Below are 24000 nucleotides of genomic sequence, written 5' to 3' on the forward strand. Positions count from 1 at the left end.
TGTGGAGCTTTGCACCTCTATTAGGGTTATACATTTACATACATTTAAGTCATTTAGCAGACGCTCTTATCCAGAGCGACTTACAAATTGGTGCATTCACCTTATGACATCCAGTGGGACAGTCACTTAACAATAGTGCATCTAAAACTTAGGGGGGGGGGGGTGAGAGGGATTACTTATCCTATCATTGGTCTCTTTGTTGCCTCTGTGATTTAATGCCCTCCTTGCCTGGTGTGAGTTTTGGTGGGCGGCCCTCTCTTGGCAGGTTTGTTGTGGTGCCATATTCTTTCCATTTTTTTATAATGGATTTAATGGTGCTCCGTGGGATGTTTTGGATATATTTTTTTAGAACCCGACTCTGATCTGTACTTCTTTTTTATAACACTTCTCCACAACTTTGTCCCTGACCTGTTTGGAGAGCTCCTTGGTCGCCATGGTGCCCCTTGCTTAGTGGTGCCCCTTGCTTAGTGGTGCCCCTTGCTTAGTGGTGCCCCTTGCTTAGTGGTGCTCCTTGGTCGCCATGGTGCCCCTTGCTTAGTGGTGCCCCTTGCTTAGTGGTGCCCCTTGCTTAGTGGTGCCCCTTGCTTAGTGGTGCCCCTTGCTTAGTGGTGCCCCTTGCTTAGTGGTGCCCCTTGTTTAGTGGTGCCCCTTGCTTAGTGGTGCCCCTTGTTTAGTGGTGCCCCTTGCTTAGTGGTGCCCCTTGCTTAGTGGTGCCCCTTGTTTAGTGGTGCCCCTTGCTTAGTGGTGCCCCTTGCTTAGTGGTGCCCCTTGCTTGGTGGTGCCCCTTGCTTAGTGGTGCCCCTTGCTTAGTGGTGCCCCTTGCTTAGTGGTGCCCCTTGCTTAGTGGTGCCCCTTGCTTAGTGGTGCCCCTTGCTTGGTGGTGCCCCTTGCTTGGTGGTGCCCCTTGCTTAGTGGTGCCCCTTACTTAGTGGTGCCCTTGCTTAGTGGTGCCCCTTGCTTGGTGGTGCCCCTTGCTTAGTGGTGCCCCTTGCTTAGTGGTGCCCCTTGCTTGGTGGTGCCCCTTGCTTGGTGGTGCCCCTTGCTTGGTGGTGCCCCTTGCTTAGTGGTGCCCCTTGCTTAGTGGTGCCCCTTGCTTAGTGGTGCCCCTTGCTTAGTGGTGCCCCTTGCTTGGTGGTGCCCCTTGCTTGGTGGTGCCCCTTGCTTGGTGGTGCCCCTTGCTTAGTGGTGCCCCTTGCTTAGTGGTGCCCCTTGCTTAGTGGTGCCCCTTGCTTAGTGGTGCCCCTTACTTAGTGGTGCCCCTTGCTTAGTGGTGCCCCTTGCTTGGTGGTGCCCCTTGCTTGGTGGTGCCCCTTGCTTAGTGGTGCCCCTTGCTTGGTGGTGCCCCTTACTTAGTGGTGCCCCTTGCTTAGTGGTGCCCCTTGCTTAGTGGTGCCCCTTGCTTGGTGGTGCCCCTTGCTTGGTGGTGTTGCAGACTCTTTCAGAACAGGTGTGTATATATACTGAGATCATGTGACACTTAGATTGCACACAGGTTGTGTGTTGCACCAGATCTTATTTAGGGGCTTCATAGCAAAGGGGAGGGGCTTCATAGAAAATGGGAGGGGCTTCATAGCAACGGGGAGGGGCTTCACAGAAAGGGGGAGGGGGTTCATAGAAAAGGGGAGTGGCTTCATAGCAAAGGGGTGAATACATATACACCACTTTCCGTTTGGACTTTTTTGTTGAATTTTTTAAAATAAGTTATTTTTTTCCATTTCACTTCACCAATGTGCACCAATTTCCATTACATGAAATCCAAATATAAATCCATTGAAATTACAGGTTGCAACAAAATAGGAAATGCCAAGGGGGATGAATACTTTTGCAAGACACTGTAGGGTAAAGTGGATATGCATCGATAACAAACAGCGAGTAGCAGCAGTCTAAAAACAGTGTGGGGGGTGTCAATGCCATGGGGGGGGGTGTCAATGCCTTTTAGAGACTGAAAATGTCAGTGAAGACATTTGCCACTTGGTTCCGCACATACTCTGAGTACGCAAACTGGTAATCCAGATGGCCCCACGGAATGTTAACCAGTTTAAAGTCTTACTCACATCGGCTGCGGAGAGCGTGATCACACAGTCTTACGGAACAGCTGGTGCTCTCATGCATGCTTCAGTGTTGCTTTCCTCGAAGCAAGAATAGAAGTAGTTTAGCTCATCTGGTAGGCTTGTGTAACTGGGCAGCTCTCGGCTGTGCTTCCCTTTGTAGTCCATAATAGTTTTCAAGCCCTGCCACATCCGACGAGTGTCAGAGCCGGTGTAGTAGGATTCAATCTTAGTCCGGTATCGATGCTTTACCTGTTTGATGGTTCGTCTGAGGGCATAGTGGGATTTATTACGTCCGGATTAGTGTCCCGCTCCTTGAAAGCGGCAGCTCTAGCCTTTAGCTCGGTGCGGATGTTGCCTGTAATCCATGGCTTCTGGTTGGGATATGTACGTACGGTCACTGTGGTGACGACGTCGTCGATGCACTTATTGATGAAGTCAGTGACTGAGGTGGCGTACTCTTTCATGCCATTGGATGAATCCCGGAATATATTCCAGTCTGTGCTATTTAAAAAAACAATCCTGTCGTGTGGCATCCGCTTCATCAGACCACTTCCTTATTGAGCGAGTCACTGGTACTTCCTGATTTAGTTTTCGTTTGTAAGCAGGAATCAGGAGGATAGCATTATGGGAGAGCTATGTCAGAACCAATTTGCTACGTAGCTAAAAATCTGGGCCAACGTTTGTTTTACACGGTGAACAGTTAAATGAAATAATCCCGTGTCGTAGCAGGCTACAACAACTGCAGTGTGTTTCTAATCTCTGAGTATAGTGAAAGCACTAGGCCTTATGAAGCATTGGTAGAAAACTCATCAGAGAAACAGTCAGACATTCATACAGGGAAATAGTCAAACAGTGAGACAGAGAGACAGAGACACAGTGAGACAGAGAAACAGTGAGACAGAGAAACAGTGAGACAGAGAGACAGAGACACAGTGAGACAGAGACACAGTGAGACAGAGAGACAGAGACACAGTGAGACAGAGACACAGTGAGACAGAGACACAGTGAGACAGTGAGACAGAGAGACAGAGACACAGTGAGACAGAGACACAGTGAGACAGAGACACAGTGAGACAGTGAGACAGAGACACAGTGAGACAGAGAGACAGAGACACAGTGAGACAGAGACACAGTGAGACAGAGAGACAGAGACACAGTGAGACAGAGACACAGTGAGACAGAGACACAGTGAGACAGTGAGACAGAGACACAGTGAGACAGAGAGACAGAGACACAGTGAGACAGAGACACAGTGAGACAGAGACACAGTGAGACAGTGAGACAGACACAGTGAGACAGAGAGACAGAGACACAGTGAGACAGAGAAACAGTGAGACAGAGAGACAGAGACACAGTGAGACAGAGAGACAGAGACACAGTGAGACAGAGACACAGTGAGACAGAGACACAGTGAGACAGTGAGACAGAGACACAGTGAGACAGAGAGACAGAGACACAGTGAGACAGAGACACAGTGAGACAGAGAGACAGAGACACAGTGAGACAGAGAGACAGAGACACAGTGAGACAGAGAGACAGAGAGACAGAGACACAGTGAGACAGAGACACAGTGAGACAGAGACACAGTGAGACAGAGAGACAGAGACACAGTGAGACAGAGACACAGTGAGACAGAGAGACAGTGAGACAGAGAGACAGAGACACAGTGAGACAGAGACACAGTGAGACAGAGACACAGTGAGACAGAGACACAGTGAGACAGAGAGACAGAGACACAGTGAGACAGAGACACAGTGAGACAGAGAGACAGTGAGACAGAGAGACAGAGACACAGTGAGACAGAGACACAGTGAGACAGAGAGACAGAGACACAGTGAGACAGAGACACAGTGAGACAGAGAGACAGAGACACAGTGAGACAGAGAGACAGAGACACAGTGAGACAGAGAGACAGAGACACAGTGAGACAGAGAGACAGAGACACAGTGAGACAGAGAGACAGAGACACAGTGAGACAGAGACACAGTGAGACAGAGACACAGTGAGACAGAGACACAGTGAGATAGAGACACAGAGACACAGTGAGACAGAGACACAGTGAGACAGAGACACAGAGACACAGTGAGACAGAGACACAGTGAGACAGAGAGACAGAGACATAGTGAGACAGAGACACAGTGAGACAGAGACACAGTGAGACAGAGAGACAGAGACACAGTGAGACAGAGACACAGAGACACAGTGAGACAGAGACACAGTGAGACAGAGACACAGTGAGACAGAGACACAGAGACACAGTGAGACAGAGACACAGTGAGACAGAGACACAGTGAGACAGAGACACAGTGAGATAGAGACACAGAGACACAGTGAGACAGAGACACAGTGAGACAGAGACACAGAGACACAGTGAGACAGAGACACAGTGAGACAGAGAGACAGAGACACAGTGAGACAGAGAGACAGAGACACAGTGAGACAGAGACACAGTGAGACAGAGAGACAGAGACACAGTGAGACAGAGACACAGTGAGACAGTGAGACAGAGAGACAGAGACACAGTGAGACAGAGACACAGTGAGACAGTGAGACAGAGAGACAGAGACACAGTGAGACAGAGACACAGTGAGACAGAGACACAGTGAGACAGTGAGACAGAGACACAGTTAGACAGAGAGACAGAGACACAGTGAGACAGAGACACAGTGAGACAGAGAGACAGAGACACAGTGAGACAGAGAGACAGAGACACAGTGAGACAGAGACACAGTGAGACAGAGAGACAGAGACACAGTGAGACAGAGAGACAGAGAGACAGAGACACAGTGAGACAGAGACACAGTGAGACAGAGACACAGTGAGACAGAGAGACAGTGAGACAGAGAGACAGAGACACAGTGAGACAGAGAGACAGAGACACAGTGAGACAGAGACACAGTGAGACAGAGACACAGTGAGACAGAGACACAGTGAGACAGTGAGACAGAGACACAGTGAGACAGAGAGACAGAGACACATTGAGACAGAGACACAGTGAGACAGAGAGACAGAGACACAGTGAGACAGAGAGACAGAGACACAGTGAGACAGAGAGACAGAGAGACAGAGACACAGTGAGACAGAGACACAGTGAGACAGAGACACAGTGAGACAGAGACACAATGAGACAGAGACACAGTGAGATAGAGACACAGAGACACAGTGAGACAGAGACACAGTGAGACAGAGACACAGTGAGACAGAGACACAGTGAGACAGAGACACAGTGAGACAGTGAGACAGAGACAGTGAGACAGAGACACAGTGAGACAGAGAGACAGAGACACAGTGAGACAGAGACACAGTGAGACAGAGACACAGTGAGACAGAGACACAGTGAGACAGAGACACAGTGAGACAGAGACACAGTGAGACAGAGACACAGTGAGACAGTGAGACAGAGACAGTGAGACAGAGACACAGTGAGACAGAGACACAGTGAGACAGAGAGACAGAGACACAGTGAGACAGAGACACAGTGAGACAGAGACACAGTGAGACAGAGACACAGTGAGACAGAGAGACAGTGAGACAGAGACACAGTGAGACAGTGAGACAGAGACACAGTGAGACAGTGAGACAGAGACAGAGAGACAGAGACACAGTGAGACAGAGAGACAGAGACACAGTGAGACAGAGACACAGTGAGACAGAGACACAGTGAGACAGAGACACAGTGAGACAGAGACACAGTGAGACAGAGACACAGTGAGACAGTGAGACAGAGACAGTGAGACAGAGACACAGTGAGACAGAGAGACAGAGACACAGTGAGACAGAGACACAGTGAGACAGAGACACAGTGAGACAGAGACACAGTGAGACAGAGACACAGTGAGACAGAGAGACAGTGAGACAGAGACACAGTGAGACAGTGAGACAGAGACACAGTGAGACAGTGAGACAGAGACAGAGAGACAGAGACACAGTGAGACAGAGAGACAGAGACACAGTGAGACAGAGACACAGTGAGACAGAGACACAGTGAGACAGAGACACAGTGAGACAGAGACACAGTGAGACAGTGAGACAGAGACAGTGAGACAGAGACACAGTGAGACAGAGAGACAGAGACACAGTGAGACAGAGACACAGTGAGACAGAGACACAGTGAGACAGAGACACAGTGAGACAGAGACACAATGAGACAGAGACACAGTGAGATAGAGACACAGAGACACAGTGAGACAGAGACACAGTGAGACAGAGACACAGTGAGACAGAGACACAGTGAGACAGAGACACAGAGAGACAGAGACACAGTGAGACAGAGACACAGTGAGACAGAGACACAGTGAGACAGAGACACAGTGAGACAGAGAGACAGAGACACAGTGAGACAGAGAGACAGAGACACAGTGAGACAGAGACACAGTGAGACAGAGACACAGTGAGATAGAGACACAGTGAGACAGAGACACAGAGAGACAGAGACACAGTGAGACAGAGACACAGTGAGACAGAGACACAGTGAGACAGAGACACAGAGACACAGTGAGACACAGGCCGCATTACGTGTGTGTGTGTGTGTGTGTGTGTGTGTGTGTGTGTGTGTGTGTGTGTGTGTGTGTGTGTGTGTGTGTGTGTGTGTGTGTGTGTGTGTGTGTGTGTGTGTGTGTGTGTGTGTGTGTGTGTGTGTGTGTGTGTGTGTGTGTGTGTGTGTGTGTGTGTGTTAGTCATCACATCTTACCCATCCTTGGAGAGGTATTGTCTGAAGAAGTCATTTGCTGCTAGCTTGATGGCTTTCTCTGGAGTGACCAGGGTTAAGTTCACCGCAGACCCTGTAACAATGAGAGGAAGTGAGAGACAGAGAGAAAGAGAGAGGGAGAGAGAAGGTGGTGTGAGAGCGCGGAAGTGAGAGAGAGAGAGTGAGAGAGGGAGAGGGAGAGCGGGAGAAAGAGCGAGAGAGAGGAAGTGAGAGAGAGACAGAGAGAGAGAGGGAGAGAGAGAGAGAGAGAGAGAGAGAGAGAGAGAGAGAGAGAGAGAGAGAGAGAGAGAAAGAGAGAGAGAGAGGGATTTGAGATAGAGGAAGTGACAGAGAGAGAGAGAAGGGGAGAGAGAGAGAAAGAGAGGGAGGGAGAGAGAGAGAGAGGGGTTTGAGATAGAGGAAGTGACAGAGAGAGAGAGAAGGGGAGAGAGAGAGAGAAAGAGAGGGAGGGAGAGAGAGAGAGTGTTTTGAGAGAGAGGAAGTGAGAGAGAGAGAGAGAGAGAGAGAGAGAGAGAGAGAGAGAGAGAGAAAGAGAGGGAGAGATGTGAGAGAGAATTATGAGGATTTACCAATTCCCGCATGTGTGTGTGTGTGTGTGTGTGTGTGTGTGTGTGTGTGTGTGTGTGTGTGTGTGTGTGTGTGTGTGTGTGTGTGTGTGTGTGTGTGTGCGTGCGTGCGTGCGTGCGTGCGTGCGTGCGTGCGTGCGTGCGTGCGTGCGTGCGTGTGCTGTAGGCTTTCTCAGGGTATCAGGGTTCAGCAAATGGCACTATGACCTCACTGTGCTGCTTGGCTTCAGTGTGACCTGTCACCTCTGCGTCCTCACCTACCTCTGTACATCCCAAAGTATCCCTCTGAGCGGATGGTCTTGATAAGACAGTCGGACCTAGAACACACAACCAACCAATCAATAACGGACCTAGAACACAGAACCAACCAGTCAATAACGGACCTAGAACACAGAACCAACCAGTCAATAACGGACCTAGAACACAGAACCAACCAATCAATAACAGACCTAGAACACAGAACCAACCAGTCAATAACGGACCTAGAACACAGAACCAACCAGTCAATAACGGACCTAGAAAACACAACCAACCAATCAATAACAGACCTAGAACACAGAACCAACCAATCAATAACAGACCTAGAACACAGAACCAACCAGTCAATAACGGACCTAGAACACAGAACCAACCAGTCAATAACGGACCTAGAACACAGAACCAACCAGTCAATAACGGACCTAGAACATAGAACCAACCAGTCAATAACGGACCTAGTACATAGAACCAACCAGTCAATAACGGACCTAGAACACAGAACCAACCAGTCAATAACGGACCTAGAACATAGAACCAACCAGTCAATAACGGACCTAGAACACAGAACCAACCAGTCAATAACGGACCTAGAACACAGAACCAACCAGTCAATAACGGACCTAGAACACAGAACCAACCAGTCAATAACGGATCTAGAACACAGAACCAACCAGTCAATAACGGATCTAGAACACAGAACCAACCAGTCAATAACGGATCTAGAATACAGAACCAACCAGGGAATAACGGACTTAAAACACAGAACCAACCAGTCAATAACACACCTAAAACACACAAAAACACACAACCAACCAATCAATAACGGATCTAGAATACAGAACCAACCAGTCAATAACGGACCTAGAACACAGAACCAACCAGTCAATAACGGACCTAGTACATAGAACCAACCAGTCAATAACGGACCTAGAACCTAGAACCAACCAGTCAATAACGGACCTAGAACACAGAACCAACCAGTCAATAACGGACCTAGAACATAGAACCAACCAGTCAATAACGGACCTAGAACACAGAACCAACCAGTCAATAACGGATCTAGAACACAGAACCAACCAGTCAATAACGGACCTAGAACACAGAACCAACCAGTCAATAACGGACCTAGAACATAGAACCAACCAGTCAATAACGGATCTAGAACACAGAACCAACCAGTCAATAATGTATCTAGAACACAGAACCAACCAGTCAATAACGGATCTAGAACACAGAACCAACCAGTCAATAATGGATCTAGAACACAGAACCAACCAGGGAATAACGGACTTAAAACACAGAACCAACCAGTCAATAACACACCTAAAACACACACAAACACACAACCAACCAATCAATAACGGATCTAGAACACAGAACCAACCAGTCAATAATGGATCTAGAACACAGAACCAACCAGTCAATAATGGATCTAGAACACAGAACCAACCAGTCAATAATGGATCTAGAACATAGAACCAACCAGTCAATAATGGATCTAGAACACAGAACCAACCAGTCAATAACGGATCTAGAACACAGAACCAACCTGTCAATAACGGATCTAGAACACAGAACCAACCAGTCAATAACGGATCTAGAACACAGAACCAACCTGTCAATAACGGATCTAGAACACAGAACCAACCAGTCAATAATGGATCTAGAACACAGAACCAACCAGTCAATAATGGATCTAGAACACAGAACCAACCAGTCAATAATGGATCTAGAACACAGAACCAACCAGTCAATAATGGATCTAGAACACAGAACCAACCTGTCAATAACACACCTAAAACACACACACAACCAACAAACCAGTCAATAACGGATCTAGAACACAGAACCAACCAGTCAATAACGGATCTAGAACACAGAACCAACCAGGGAATAACGGACCTAGAACACAGAACCAACCTGTCAATAATGGATCTAGAACACAGAACCAGCCAGTCAATAACGGCTCTAGAACACAGAACCAACCAGGGAATAACGGACCTAGAACACAGAACCAACCTGTCAATACTGGATCTAGAACACAGAACCAACCAGTCAATAACGGATCTAGAACACAGAACCAACCAGGGAATAACGGACCTAGAACACAGAACCAACCTGTCAATAACGGATCTAGAACACAGAACCAACCAGGGAATAACGGACCTAGAACACAGAACCAACCTGTCAATAATGGATCTAGAACACAGAACCAACCTGTCAATAACGGATCTAGAACACAGAACCAACCTGTCAATAACGGATCTAGAACACAGAACCAACCTGTCAATAACGGATCTAGAACACAGAACCAACCAGTCAATAACGGATCTAGAACACAATACCTGCAGATCTGTTATTGGCTGGTTGGTTGTGTGTTGTAGATTTGCTATTGGCTGGTTGGTTGTGTGTTGTAGATCTGCTATTGGCTGGTTGGTTGTGTGATGTAGATCTGCTATTGGCTGGTTGGTTGTGTGATGTAGATCTGCTATTGGCTGGTTGGTTGTGTGATGTAGATCTGCTATTGGCTGGTTGGTTGTGTGATGTAGATCTGCTATTGGCTGGTTGGTTGTGTGATGTAGATCTGCTATTGGCTGGTTGGTTGTGTGATGTAGATCTGCTATTGGCTGGTTGGTTGTGTGATGTAGATCTGCTATTGGCTGGTTGGTTGTGTGATGTAGATCTGTTATTGGCTGGTTGGTTGTGTGATGTAGATCTGCTATTGGCTGGTTGGTTGTGTGATGTAGATCTGCTATTGGCTGGTTGGTTGTGTGATGTAGATCTGCTATTGGCTGGTTGGTTGTGTGATGTAGATCTGTTATTGATATTAACATGATATTAACATGGCACTATTATTACAAGATTAACATGGTATGGTACAGAAGGAAATAACAGCTTATTCTACAAAATTCCAAATAGATAGAGATTTAACTGGTGAAATGTGGGTTGTAGAAGCATTAAGTCCTGAGTTTGGTAGAGCGATTATAATACAGTCTTGGGTGGACAGATGGGCATTGGTTCGCACCCATGTCGGGAAACTATACTGTGATACATACATGCTGGTGTAGAGTCGTGACCCATTTTGCTGGTTCTGCAGGCGGGTCTTGGCCAGGTCAATGGGAAACACACAGCTCACGCCGATCAGCCCTGCTATCCCACCATTTATCAATTTGGCAGGCAAACTGGGGAGGAGGAGAGGATCATGGGAGAGGGGAGGAAGAGAGGATCATGAGAGAGAAGAGAGGAGAGGAGAGGAGAGGAGAGGAGAGGAGAGGAGAGGAGAGGAGAGGAGAGGAGAGGAGAGGAGAGGAGAGGAGAGGAGAGGAGAGGAGAGGAGAGGAGAGGAGAGGAGAGGAGAGGAGAGGAGAGATGGAGAAGGAGAAGGAGAGGGAGAGGGAGAGGGAGAGGGAGAGGGAGAGGAGAGGAAGTGAAGACAGAAGCACAATTTTAGAGAGGAGACAAACCAGTAACTTTAAAATAGCGCTGACATTTTATTGAACTTTTCTAGTGTTTCATCATCCCACCGCGGACACCAAATATCACAATATGTTAATTTCATCAGCTAATATACAGATGCAACATAAAACACACTGAGAATCTGATTGTTGACGACAGGGAGAAGAATGTCGCTGAGGAGGAGGAGAACAGTAGAAACGGTCATCAAAATTGTTAAAGACAATTAGAATAAATGTAGTAAGTGGACAATGAATACATTTCCTCCAAAAGTTTAGATCCGACATATTGACTGAATTAGAGCACATAAAACATTTTACAGGTTCGGACAAATAACAAATGGAGGTCATGAAATTCCGGTATTTAATTTATTGTCAAATTTCACATTTCTTTTCTTAGAAATACACTCATATGTTCTATTGGTGTCAGATATTTTATAGGTATTTTGTGTCAAAATAAATAATATTATATTTGGGCATTTGCATAAACACAAGGGTGTATTTGCATATATGCAAATAGATTAACATAAAGGGTTGGAAGAGGGCTGCAACGACCCAAAACGTGCGAGGCCCACCTGCACTCACCTGGCTGTCTAGATGGACTCATTAATTACTGGTGTTGTCACATTCTGTTGCATAATTCAACAAGTATATCACTAGCAGGATTACCCTCAGATTAAACATGTAAGATTACACCTCGAAACAGACTTTACAAAAGGTTGCTGGATCGCATCCCGAGCTGACAAGGTATAAATCTGTCTTTCTGACCCAGAACAAGGCAGTTAACACTGTTCCCCGAGCTGACAGAACAAGGCAGTTAACGCTGTTCCCCGAGCTGACAGAACAAGGCAGTTAACGCTGTTCCCTGGGCTGACAGAGCAAGGCAGTTAACGCTGTTCCCTGGGCTGACAGAGCAAGGCAGTTAACACTGTTCCCTGGGTTGACAGAGCAAGGCAGTTAACGCTGTTCCCTGGGCTGACAGAGCAAGGCAGTTAACGCTGTTCCCTGGGCTGACAGAGCAAGGCAGTTAACACTGTTCCCTGGGCTGACAGAGCAAGGCAGTTAACACTGTTCCCCGGGCCCTGAGCAAGGCAGTTAACACTGTTCCCTGGACGTGTCGATTAAAGCAGCCCCACCACCTCTCTGACTCGGTTAAATGCATAAGACACATTTCAGTTGAAGACATTCAATTGTACAACTGACAAGGTTCTCCTCCCTGGTTCCTCTCCACTCTCCTCCATCTCTTCTCCTTGGACCCTCCTCTACTCTCCTCCCTCTCTTCTCCTTGGAACCTCCTCTACTCTCCTCCATCTCTTCTCCTCTACTCTCCTCCCTCTCTTCTCCTTGGACCCTCCTCTACTCTCCTCCCTCTCTTCTCCTTGGAACCTCCTCTACTCTCCTCCATCTCTTCTCCTCTACTCTCCTCCATCTCTTCTCCTCTACTCTCCTCCCTCTCTTCTCCTTGGAACCTCCTCTACTCTCCTCCATCTCTTCTCCTCTACTCTCCTCCATCTCTTCTCCTTGCACCCTCCTCTACTCTCCATCTCTTCTCCTTGGACCCTCCTCTACTCTCCTCCATCTCTTCTCCTTGGACCCTCCTCTACTCTCCTCCCTCTCTTCTCCTTGGACCCTCCTCTACTCTCCTCCATCTCTTCTCCTTGGACCCTCCTCTACTCTCCTCCATCTCTTCTCCTTGGACCCTCCTCTACTCTCCTCCATCTCTTCTCCTTGGACCCTCCTCTACTCTCCTCCATCTCTTCTCCTTGGACCCTCCTCTACTCTCCTCCATCTCTTCTCCTCTACTCTCCTCCATCTCTTCTCCTTGGACCCTCCTCTACTCTCCATCTCTTCTCCTTGGACCCTCCTCTGCTCTCCTCCCTCTCTTCTCCTTGGACCCTCCTCTACTCTCCACCTCTTCTCCTTGGACCCTCCTCTACTCTCCTCCATCTCTTCTCCTTGGACCCTCCTCTGCTCTCCTCCATCTCTTCTCCTTGGACCCTCCTCTACTCTCCTTTACAACTGACTAGGTTGTACTTTACAACTGACTAGGTTGTACTTTACAACTGACTAGGTTGTACTTTACAACTGACTAGGTTGTACTTTCCCTTTAAAACTGACTAGGTTGTACTTTACAACTGACTAGGTTGTACTTTACAACTGACTAGGTTGTACTTTACAACTGACTAGGTTGTACTTTCCCTTTAAAACTGACTAGGTTGTACTTTACAACTGACTAGGTTGTACTTTACAACTGACTAGGTTGTACTTTACAACTGACTAGGTTATACTTTACAACGGACTAGGTTGTACTTTACAACTGACTAGGTTGTACTTTCCCTTTAAAACTGACTAGGTTGTACTTTACAACTGACTAGGTTATACTTTACAACGGACTAGGTTGTACTTTACAACTGACTAGGTTGTACTTTACAACTGACTAGGTTGTACTTTACAACTGACTAGGTTGTACTTTACAACTGACTAGGTTATACTTTACAACTGACTAGGTTGTACTTTACAACTGACTAGGTTATACTTTACAACTGACTAGGTTGTACTTTCCCTTTACAACTGACTAGGTTATACTTTATAACTGACTAGGTTATACTTTCCCTTTACAACTGACTAGGTTGTACTTTACAACTGACTAGGTTGTACTTTACAACTGACTAGGTTGTACTTTACAACTGACTAGGTTGTACTTTACAACTGACTAGGTTGTACTTTACAACTGACTAGGTTGTACTTTACAACTGACTAGGTTGTACTTTACAACTGACTAGGTTGTACTTTCCCTTTACAACTGACTAGGTTATACTTTATAACTGACTAGGTTATACTTTCCCTTTACAACTGACTAGGTTGTACTTTACAACTGACTAGGTTATACTTTACAACTGACTAGGTTGTACTTTACAACTGACTAGGTTGTACTTTACAACTGACTAGGTTGTACTTTACAACTGACTAGGTTGTACTTTACAACTGACTAGGTTGTACTTTACAACTGACTAGGTTATACTTTACAACTGACTAGGTTATACTTTCCCTTTACAACTGACTAGGTTGTACTTTACAACTGACTAGGTTGTACTTTACAACTGACTAGGTTGTACTTTACAACTGACTAGGTTGTACTTTACAACTGACTAGGTTGTACTTTACAACTGACTAGGTTGTACTTTACAACTGACTAGGTTGTACTTTCCCTTTACAACTGACTAGGTTATACTTTATAACTGACTAGGTTATACTTTCCCTTTACAACTGACTAGGTTGTACTTTACAACTGACTAGGTTGTACTTTACAACTGACTAGGTTGTACTTTACAACTGACTAGGTTGTACTTTACAACTGACTAGGTTGTACTTTACAACTGACTAGGTTGTACTTTCCCTTTACAACTGACTAGGTTGTACTTTATAACTGACTAGGTTATACTTTCCCTTTACAACTGACTAGGTTGTACTTTACAACTGACTAGGTTGTACTTTACAACTGACTAGGTTGTACTTTACAACTGACTAGTTTGTACTTTACAACTGACTAGGTTGTACTTTACAACTGACTAGGTTGTACTTTCCCTTTACAACTGACTAGGTTGTACTTTACAACTGACTAGGTTATACTTTACAACTGACTAGGTTGTACTTTACAACTGACTAGGTTGTACTTTACAACTGACTAGGTTGTACTTTACAACTGACTAGGTTGTACTTTCCAACTGACTAGGTTGTACTTTCCCTTTACAACTGACTAGGTTATACTTTACAACTGATTAGGTTATACTTTACAACTGACTAGGTTATACTTTACAACTGACTAGGTTATACTTTACAACTGACTAGGTTATACTTTCCCTTTACAACTGACTAGGTTGTACTTTACAACTGACTAGGTTGTACTTTACAACTGACTAGGTTGTACTTTCCCTTTAAAACTGACTAGGTTATACTTTACAACTGACTAGGTTATACTTTACAACTGACTAGGTTATACTTTACAACTGACTAGGTTATACTTTACAACTGACTAGGTTATACTTTACAACTGACTAGGTTATACTTTACAACTGACTAGGTTATACTTTACAACTGACTAGGTTATACTTTCCCTTTACAACTGACTAGGTTGTACTTTACAACTGACTAGGTTGTACTTTCCCTTTAAAACTGACTAGGTAATACTTTACAACTGACTAGGTTGTACTTGACAACTGACTAGGTTATACTTTACAACTGACTAGGTTATACTTTACAACGGACTAGGTTGTACTTTACAACCCACTAGGTTGTACTTTACAACTGACTAGGTTGTACTTTACAACTGACTAGGTTATACTTTCCCTTTACAACTGACTAGGTTGTACTTTACAACTGACTAGGTTGTACTTTCCCTTTACAACTGACTAGGTTGTACTTTCCCTTTACAACTGACTATGTTATACTTTCCCTGTACAACTGACTAGGTTATACTTTACAACTGACTAGGTTGTACTTTACAACTGACTAGGTTATACTTTACAACTGACTAGGTTATACTTTACAACTGACTAGGTTATACTTTCCCTTTACAACTGACTAGGTTGTACTTTACAACTGACTAGTTTGTACTTTACAACTGACTAGGTTATACTTTCCCTTTATAACTGACTAGGTTGTACTTTACAACTGACTAGGTTGTACTTTACAACTGACTAGGTTATGCTTTACAACTGACTAGGTTATACTTTACAACTGACTAGGTTGTACATTCCCTTTACAACTGACTAGGTTGTACTTTCCCTTTACAACTGACTAGGTTGTACTTTACAACTGACTAGGTTATACTTTACAACTGACTAGGTTGTACTTTACAACTGACTAGGTTGTACTTTCCCTTTACAACTGACTAGGTTGTACTTTACAACTGACTAGGTTATACTTTACAACTGACTAGGTTATACTTTACAACTGACTAGGTTGTACTTTCCCTTTACAACTGACTAGGTTATACTTTACAACTGACTAGGTTATACTTTACAACTGACTAGGTTATACTTTACAACTGACTAGGTTGTACTTTCCCTTTACAACTGACTAGGTTATACTTTACAACTGACTAGGTTATACTTTACAACTGACTAGGTTATACTTTACAACTGACTAGGTTGTACTTTCCCTTTACAACTGACTAGGTTATACTTTACAACTGACTAGGTTATACTTCACAAATGACTAGGTTGTACTTTCCCTTTACAACTGACTAGGTTATACTTTACAACTGACTAGGTTATACTTTACAACTGACTAGGTTGTACTTTCCCTTTACAACTGACTAGGTTATACTTTACAACTGACTAGGTTGTACTTTACAACTGACTAGGTTATACTTTACAACTGACTAGGTTGTACTTTACAACTGACTAGGTTGTACTTTCCCTTTACAACTGACTAGGTTATACTTTACAACTGACTAGGTTGTACTTTACAACTGACTAGGTTATACTTTACAACTGACTAGGATGTACTTTCCCTTTACAACTGACTAGGTTGTACTTTACAACTGACTAGGTTATACTTTACAACTGACTAGGTTGTACTTTCCCTTTACAACTGACTAGGTTGTACTTTCCCTTTACAACTGACTAGGTTGTACTTTCCCTTTACAACTGACTAGGTTATACTTTCAATGTACAACTGACTAGGTTGTACTTTACAACTGACTAGGTTGTACTTTCCCTTTACAACTGACTAGGTTATACTTTACAACTGACTAGGTTATACTTTACAACTGACTAGGTTGTACTTTCCCTTTACAACTGACTAGGTTATACTTTACAACTGACTAGGTTGTACTTTACAACTGACTAGGTTATACTTTACAACTGACTAGGTTGTACTTTACAACTGACTAGGTTGTACTTTCCCTTTACAACTGACTAGGTTATACTTTACAACTGACTAGGTTGTACTTTACAACTGACTAGGTTATACTTTACAACTGACTAGGATGTACTTTCCCTTTACAACTGACTAGGTTGTACTTTACAACTGACTAGGTTATACTTTACAACTGACTAGGTTGTACTTTCCCTTTACAACTGACTAGGTTGTACTTTCCCTTTACAACTGACTAGGTTGTACTTTCCCTTTACAACTGACTAGGTTATACTTTCAATGTACAACTGACTAGGTTGTACTTTACAACTGACTAGGTTGTACTTTCCCTTTACAACTGACTAGGTTATACTTTACAACTGACTAGGTTGTACTTTACAACTGACTAGGTTGTACTTTCCCTTTACAACTGACTAGGTTGTACTTTACAACTGACTAGGTTGTACTTTCCCTTTACAACTGACTAGGTTGTACTTTACAACTGACTAGGTTGTACTTTCCCTTTACAACTGACTAGGTTGTACTTTCCCTTTACAACTGACTAGGTTGTACTTTACAACTGACTATCATGCAGGTGAAAGAGGACCCAAAAGCGACTTAACAGAAACAGAGTTTATTCAAGTCCAAACAGGGAATAACAGAAATCCTCTAGTCTGTAGAGGGGAATAACAGGAGAAGCGGCCACAGACTGCAGGTCGCTTCGGGTAGGCGCAGGCCGTAGTTGACAGAGACACCTGCTCACACGCAGCATCTGATGAAGGCAAAAAACACGACAGGACAGGGCGATACACAATCACAGCACGGTGAATTCTAAACAAGGAACCGACAGGACAGGAACGGAACACAAAGGAATAAATAGGGACTCCAATCAGGGGAAAGGATCGGGAACAGGTGTGGGAAGACTAAATGATGATTAGGGAATAGGAACAGCTGGGAGCAGGAACGGAACGATAGAGAGAAGAGAGAGCGAGAAAGTGAGAGAGGGAGGGGAGAGAGAGGGATAGAAAGAGGGAAAGAACCTAATAAGACCAGCAGAGGGAAACGAATAGAATGGGGAGCACAGGGACAAGACATGATAATAAATGACAAACATGACAGTACCCCCCACTCACCGAGCGCCTCCTGGCGCACTCGAGGAGGAATCCTGGCGGCAACGGAGGAAATCATCGATGAGTGAACGGTCCAGCACGTCCCGAGACGGAACCCAACTCCTCTCCTCAGGACCGTAACCCTCCCAATCCACTAAGTATTGGTGACCCCGTCCCCGAGAACGCATGTCCATGATCTTATGTACCTTGTAAATAGGTGCGCTCTCGACAAGGACGGGAGGGGGAGGGAAGACGAACGGGGGTGCGAAGAAAGGGCTTAACACAGGAGACATGGAAGACAGGATGGACGCGACGAAGATGTCGCGGAAGAAGCAGTCGCACAGCGACAGGATTGACGACCTGGGAGACACGGAACGGACCAATGAACCGCGGAGTCAACTTACGAGAAGCTGTCGTAAGAGGAAGGTTGCGAGTGGAAAGCCACACTCTCTGGCCGCAACAATACCTTGGACTCTTAATCCTGCGTTTATTGGCGGCTCTCACCGTCTGTGCCCTGTAACGGCAAAGTGCAGACCTCACCCTCCTCCAGGTGCGCTCACAACGTTGGACAAACGCTTGAGCGGAGGGAACGCTGGACTCGGCAAGCTGGGATGAGAACAGAGGAGGCTGGTAACCCAGACTACTCTGAAACGGAGATAACCCGGTAGCAGACGAAGGAAGCGAATTGTGAGCGTATTCTGCCCAGGGGAGCTGTTCTGCCCAAGACGCAGGGTTTCTGAAAGAAAGGCTGCGTAGTATGCGACCAATCGTCTGATTGGCCCTCTCTGCTTGACCGTTAGACTGGGGATGAAACCCGGAAGAGAGACTGACGGACGCACCAATCAAACGACAGAACTCCCTCCAAAACTGTGACGTGAATTGCGGGCCTCTGTCTGAAACGGCGTCTAACGGGAGGCCATGAATTCTGAATACATTCTCAATAATGATTTGTGCCGTCTCCTTAGCGGAAGGAAGTTTAGCGAGGGGAATGAAATGTGCCGCCTTAGAGAACCTATCGACAACCGTAAGAATCACAGTCTTCCCCGCAGACAAAGGCAGACCGGTAATGAAGTCTAAGGCGATGTGAGACCATGGTCGAGAAGGAATGGGGAGCGGTCTGAGACGACCGGCAGGAGGAGAGTTACCCGACTTAGTCTGCGCGCAGTCCGAACAAGCAGCCACGAAACGGCGCGTGTCACGCTCCTGAGTCGGCCACCAAAAGCGCTGGCGAATAGACGCAAGAGTGCCTCGAACACCGGGATGACCAGCTAACTTGGCAGAGTGAGCCCACTGAAGAACAGCCAGACGAGTGGAAACAGGAACGAAAAGGAGGTTACTAGGACAAGCGCGCGGCGACGCAGTGTGCGTGAGTGCTTGCTTAACCTGTCTTTCAATTCCCCAGACTGTTAACCCGACAACACGCCCATAAGGAAGAATCCCCTCGGGATCAGTAGAAGCCACAGAAGAACTAAACAGACGGGATAAGGCATCAGGCTTGGTGTTCTTGCTACCCGGACGGTAAGAAATCACAAACTCGAAACGAGCGAAAAACAACGCCCAACGAGCTTGACGGGCATTAAGTCGTTTGGCAGAACGGATGTACTCAAGGTTCTTATGGTCTGTCCAAACGACAAAGGAACGGTCGCCCCCTCCAACCACTGTCGCCATTCGCCTAGGGCTAAGCGGATGGCGAGCAGTTCACGGTTACCCACATCATAGTTGCGCTCAGATGGCGACAGGCGATGAGAAAAATAAGCGCAAGGATGAACCTTATCGTCAGACTGGAAGCGCTGGGATAGAATGGCTCCCACGCCTACCTCTGAAGCGTCAACCTCGACAATGAATTGTCTAGTGACGTCAGGAGTAACGAGGATAGGAGCGGACGTAAAACGTTCTTTTAGAAGATCAAAAGCTCCCTGGGCGGAACCGGACCACTTAAAACACGTCTTGACAGAAGTAAGAGCTGTGAGAGGGGCAGCAACTTGACCGAAATTACGAATGAAACGCCGATAGAAATTAGCGAAACCTAAAAAGCGCTGCAACTCGACACGTGACCTTGGAACGGGCCAATCACTGACAGCTTGGACCTTAGCGGAATCCATCTGAATGCCTTCAGCGGAAATAACGGAACCGAGAAAAGTAACGGAGGAGACATGAAAAGAGCACTTCTCAGCCTTTACGTAGAGACAATTCTCTAAAAGGCGCTGTAGAACACGTCGAACGTGCTGAACATGAATCTCGAGTGACGGAGAAAAAATCAGGATATCGTCAAGATAGACAAAAACAAAGATGTTCAGCATGTCTCTCAGAACATCATTAACTAATGCCTGAAAAACAGCTGGCGCATTGGCGAGACCGAACGGCAGAACCCGGTACTCAAAATGCCCTAACGGAGTGTTAAACGCCGTTTTCCACTCGTCCCCCTCTCTGATGCGCACGAGATGGTAAGCGTTACGAAGGTCCAACTTAGTAAAGCACCTGGCTCCCTGCAGAATCTCGAAGGCTGATGACATAAGGGGAAGCGGATAACGATTCTTAACCGTTATGTCATTCAGCCCTCGATAATCCACGCAGGGGCGCAGAGTACCGTCCTTCTTCTTAACAAAAAAGAACCCCGCCCCGGCCGGAGAGGAAGAAGGCACTATGGTACCGGCGTCAAGAGACACAGACAAATAATCCTCGAGAGCCTTACGTTCGGGAGCCGACAGAGTATAGTCTACCTCGAGGAGGAGTGGTCCCCGGAAGGAGATCAATACTACAATCATACGACCGGTGAGGAGGAAGGGAGTTGGCTCGGGACCGACTGGAGACCGTGCGCAGATCATGATATTCCTCCGGCACTCCTGTCAAATCGCCAGGTTCCTCCTGAGAAGTAGGGACAGAAGAAACGGGAGGGATGGCAGACATTAAACACTTCACATGACAAGAAACGTTCCAGGATAGGATAGAATTACTAGACCAATTAATAGAAGGATTATGACATACTAGCCAGGGATGACCCAAAACAACAGGTGTAAACGGTGAACGGAAAATCAAAAAAGAAATAGTCTCACTGTGGTTACCAGATACTGTGAGGGTTAAAGGTAGTGTCTCAAATCTGATACTGGGAAGATGACTACCATCTAAGGCGAACATGGGCGTAGGCTTCTCTAACTCTCTGAAAGGAATGTCATGTTTCCGAACCCATGCTTCGTCCATGAAACAACCCTCAGCCCCAGAGTCTATCAAGGCACTACATGTAGCACCCGAACCGGTCCAGCGTAGATGGACCGACAAAGTAGTACAGGATTTTGATGGAGAGACTTGAGTAGTTGCGCTCACCTGTAGCCCTCCGCTTACAGATGAGCTCTGGCTTTTACTGGACATGAATTAACAAAATGTCCAGCAACTCCGCAATAGAGGCACAGGCGGTTGGTGATCCTCCGTTCCCTCTCCTTAGTCGAGATGCGAATCCCTCCCAGCTGCATGGGCTCAGTCTCAAAGCCAGAGGAGGGAGATGGTTGCGATGCGGAGCAGGGAAACACCGTTGATGCGAGCTCTCTTCCACGAGCCCGGTGACGAAGATCTACCCGTCGTTCTATGCGGATGGCGAGAGCAATCAAAGAGTCCACATCTGAAGGAACCTCCCGGGAGAGAATCTCATCCTTAACCACTGCGTGGAGTCCCTCCAGAAAACGAGCGAGCAGCGCCGGCTCGTTCCACTCACTAGAGGCAGCAAGAGTGCGAAACTCAATAGAATAATCCGTTATGGACCGTTCACCTTGGCATAAGGAAGCCAGGGCCCTAGAAGCCTCCCCACCAAAAACTGAACGGTCAAAAACCCGAATCATCTCCTCTTTAAAGTTCTGGAACTTGTTAGAGCAATCAGCCCTTGCCTCCCAGATAGCTGTGCCCCATTCTCGAGCCCGGCCAGTAAGGAGTGAAATGACGTAAGCAACCCGAGCTCTCTCTCTAGAGTATGTGTTGGGTTGGAGAGAGAACACAATCTCACACTGCGTGAGAAAGGAGCGGCACTCAGTGGGCTGCCCGGAGTAGCAAGGTGGGTTATTAACCCTAGGTTCTGGAGGCTCGGCAGGCCAGGAAGTAACAGGTGGCACGAGACGTAGACTCTGGAACTGTCCAGAGAGGTCGGAAACCTGAGCGGCCAGGTTCTCCACGGCATGGCGAGCAGCAGACAATTCCTGCTCGTGTCTGCCGAGCATGGCTCCTTGGATCTCGACGGCAGTGTAACGAGCGTCTGAAGTCGCTGGGTCCATTCCTTGGTCGGTTCCTTCTATCATGCAGGTGAAAGAGGACCCAAAAGCGACTTAACAGAAACAGAGTTTATTCAAGTCCAAACAGGGAATAACAGAAATCCTCTAGTCTGTAGAGGGGAATAACAGGAGAAGCGGCCACAGACTGCAGGTCGCCGGGTAGGCGCAGGCCGTAGTTGACAGAGACACCTGCTCACACGCAGCATCTGATGAAGGCAAAAAACACGACAGGACAGGGCGATACACAATCACAGCACGGTGAATTCTAAACAAGGAACCGACAGGACAGGAACGGAACACAAAGGAATAAATAGGGACTCCAATCAGGGGAAAGGATCGGGAACAGGTGTGGGAAGACTAAATGATGATTAGGGGAATAGGAACAGCTGGGAGCAGGAACGGAACGATAGAGAGAAGAGAGAGCGAGAGAGTGAGAGAGGGAGGGGGAGAGAGAGGGATAGAAAGAGGGAAAGAACCTAATAAGACCAGCAGAGGGAAACGAATAGAATGGGGAGCACAGGGACAAGACATGATAATAAATGACAAACATGACACTGACTAGGTTGTACTTTACAACTGACTAGGTTGTACTTTACAACTGACTAGGTTGTACTTTCCCTTTACAACTGACTAGGTTGTACTTTACAACTGACTAGGTTGTACTTTACAACTGACTAGGTTGTACTTTACAACTGACTAGGTTGTACTTTACAACTGACTAGGTTGTACTTTACAACTGACTAGGTTGTACTTTACAACTGACTAGGTTGTACTTTACAACTGACTAGGTTATACTTTACAACTGACTAGGTTATACTTTACAACTGACTAGGTTGTACTTTACAACTGACTAGGTTGTACTTTACAACTGACTAGGTTGTACTTTACAACTGACTAGGTTGTACTTTACAACTGACTAGGTTGTACTTTACAACTGACTAGGTTGTACTTTACAACTGACTAGGTTGTACTTTACAACTGACTAGGTTATACTTTACAACTGACTAGGTTGTACTTTACAACTGACTAGGTTGTACTTTCCCTTTCATTTCAGCGCATCTCATTTGTAAACATTTCAACTGTATTAAATTATAACCTTTTTCATTTCCACCCATCAATATAAAGGTCTCTTTCTTATTTTTCTTTTAAATGTCGAGACGTTAAATCCCAGACGTAGACAAACGTACTGCTTTTGAGCCCATTTCAGACATTACCGGGGTGTGTTTGAAAGGTCATTACAAACATTTCTGCAGTCGTAACGTTAACGGGACAAAACGACAGGCACAAGAAAGAGGATGAAAGAGTCCCAGGAGTACAATTAAAAACACCTCTTAAACACAGGAAATACTGAAAAACACCTCTTAAACACAGGAAATACTGAAAAACACCTCTTAAACACAGGAAATACTGAAAAACACCTCTTAAACACAGGAAATACTGAAAAACACCTCTTAAACACAGGAAATACTGAAAAACGCCTCTTAAACACAGGAAATACTGAAAAACACCTCTTAAACACAGGAAATACTGAAAAACACCTCTTAAACACAGGAAATACTGAAAACACCTCTTAAACACAGGAAATACTGAAAAACCTCTTAAACACAGGAAATACTGAAAACACCTCTTAAACACAGGAAATACTGAAAACACCTCTTAAACACAGGAAATACTGAAAAACACCTCTTAAACACAGGAAATACTGAAAACACCTCTTAAACACAGGAAATACTGAAAAACACCT

The 24000-nt window shown here is 45.8% G+C and overlaps 1 protein-coding gene across 1 annotated transcript in view; it reads right to left on the reverse strand.

Moving 5' to 3' along the window:
* LOC124031926 (mitochondrial glutamate carrier 1-like) overlaps nt 1-24000 on the reverse strand; it is a 99691-nt gene that overhangs the window by 37933 nt on the left and 37758 nt on the right. Inside the window, exons 3-5 of the mRNA XM_046343743.1 lie at nt 10640-10765; nt 7587-7642; nt 6742-6832 (exon numbers count right to left, since the gene is read on the reverse strand). Coding sequence (XP_046199699.1) covers nt 6742-6832; nt 7587-7642; nt 10640-10765 — 273 coding nt within the window. The remainder of the gene's footprint in view (nt 1-6741; nt 6833-7586; nt 7643-10639; nt 10766-24000) is intronic.

Source organism: Oncorhynchus gorbuscha, linkage group LG01, assembly GCF_021184085.1.
Source record: "Oncorhynchus gorbuscha isolate QuinsamMale2020 ecotype Even-year linkage group LG01, OgorEven_v1.0, whole genome shotgun sequence".
In the NCBI taxonomy this organism is placed as follows: domain Eukaryota; kingdom Metazoa; phylum Chordata; class Actinopteri; order Salmoniformes; family Salmonidae; genus Oncorhynchus; species Oncorhynchus gorbuscha.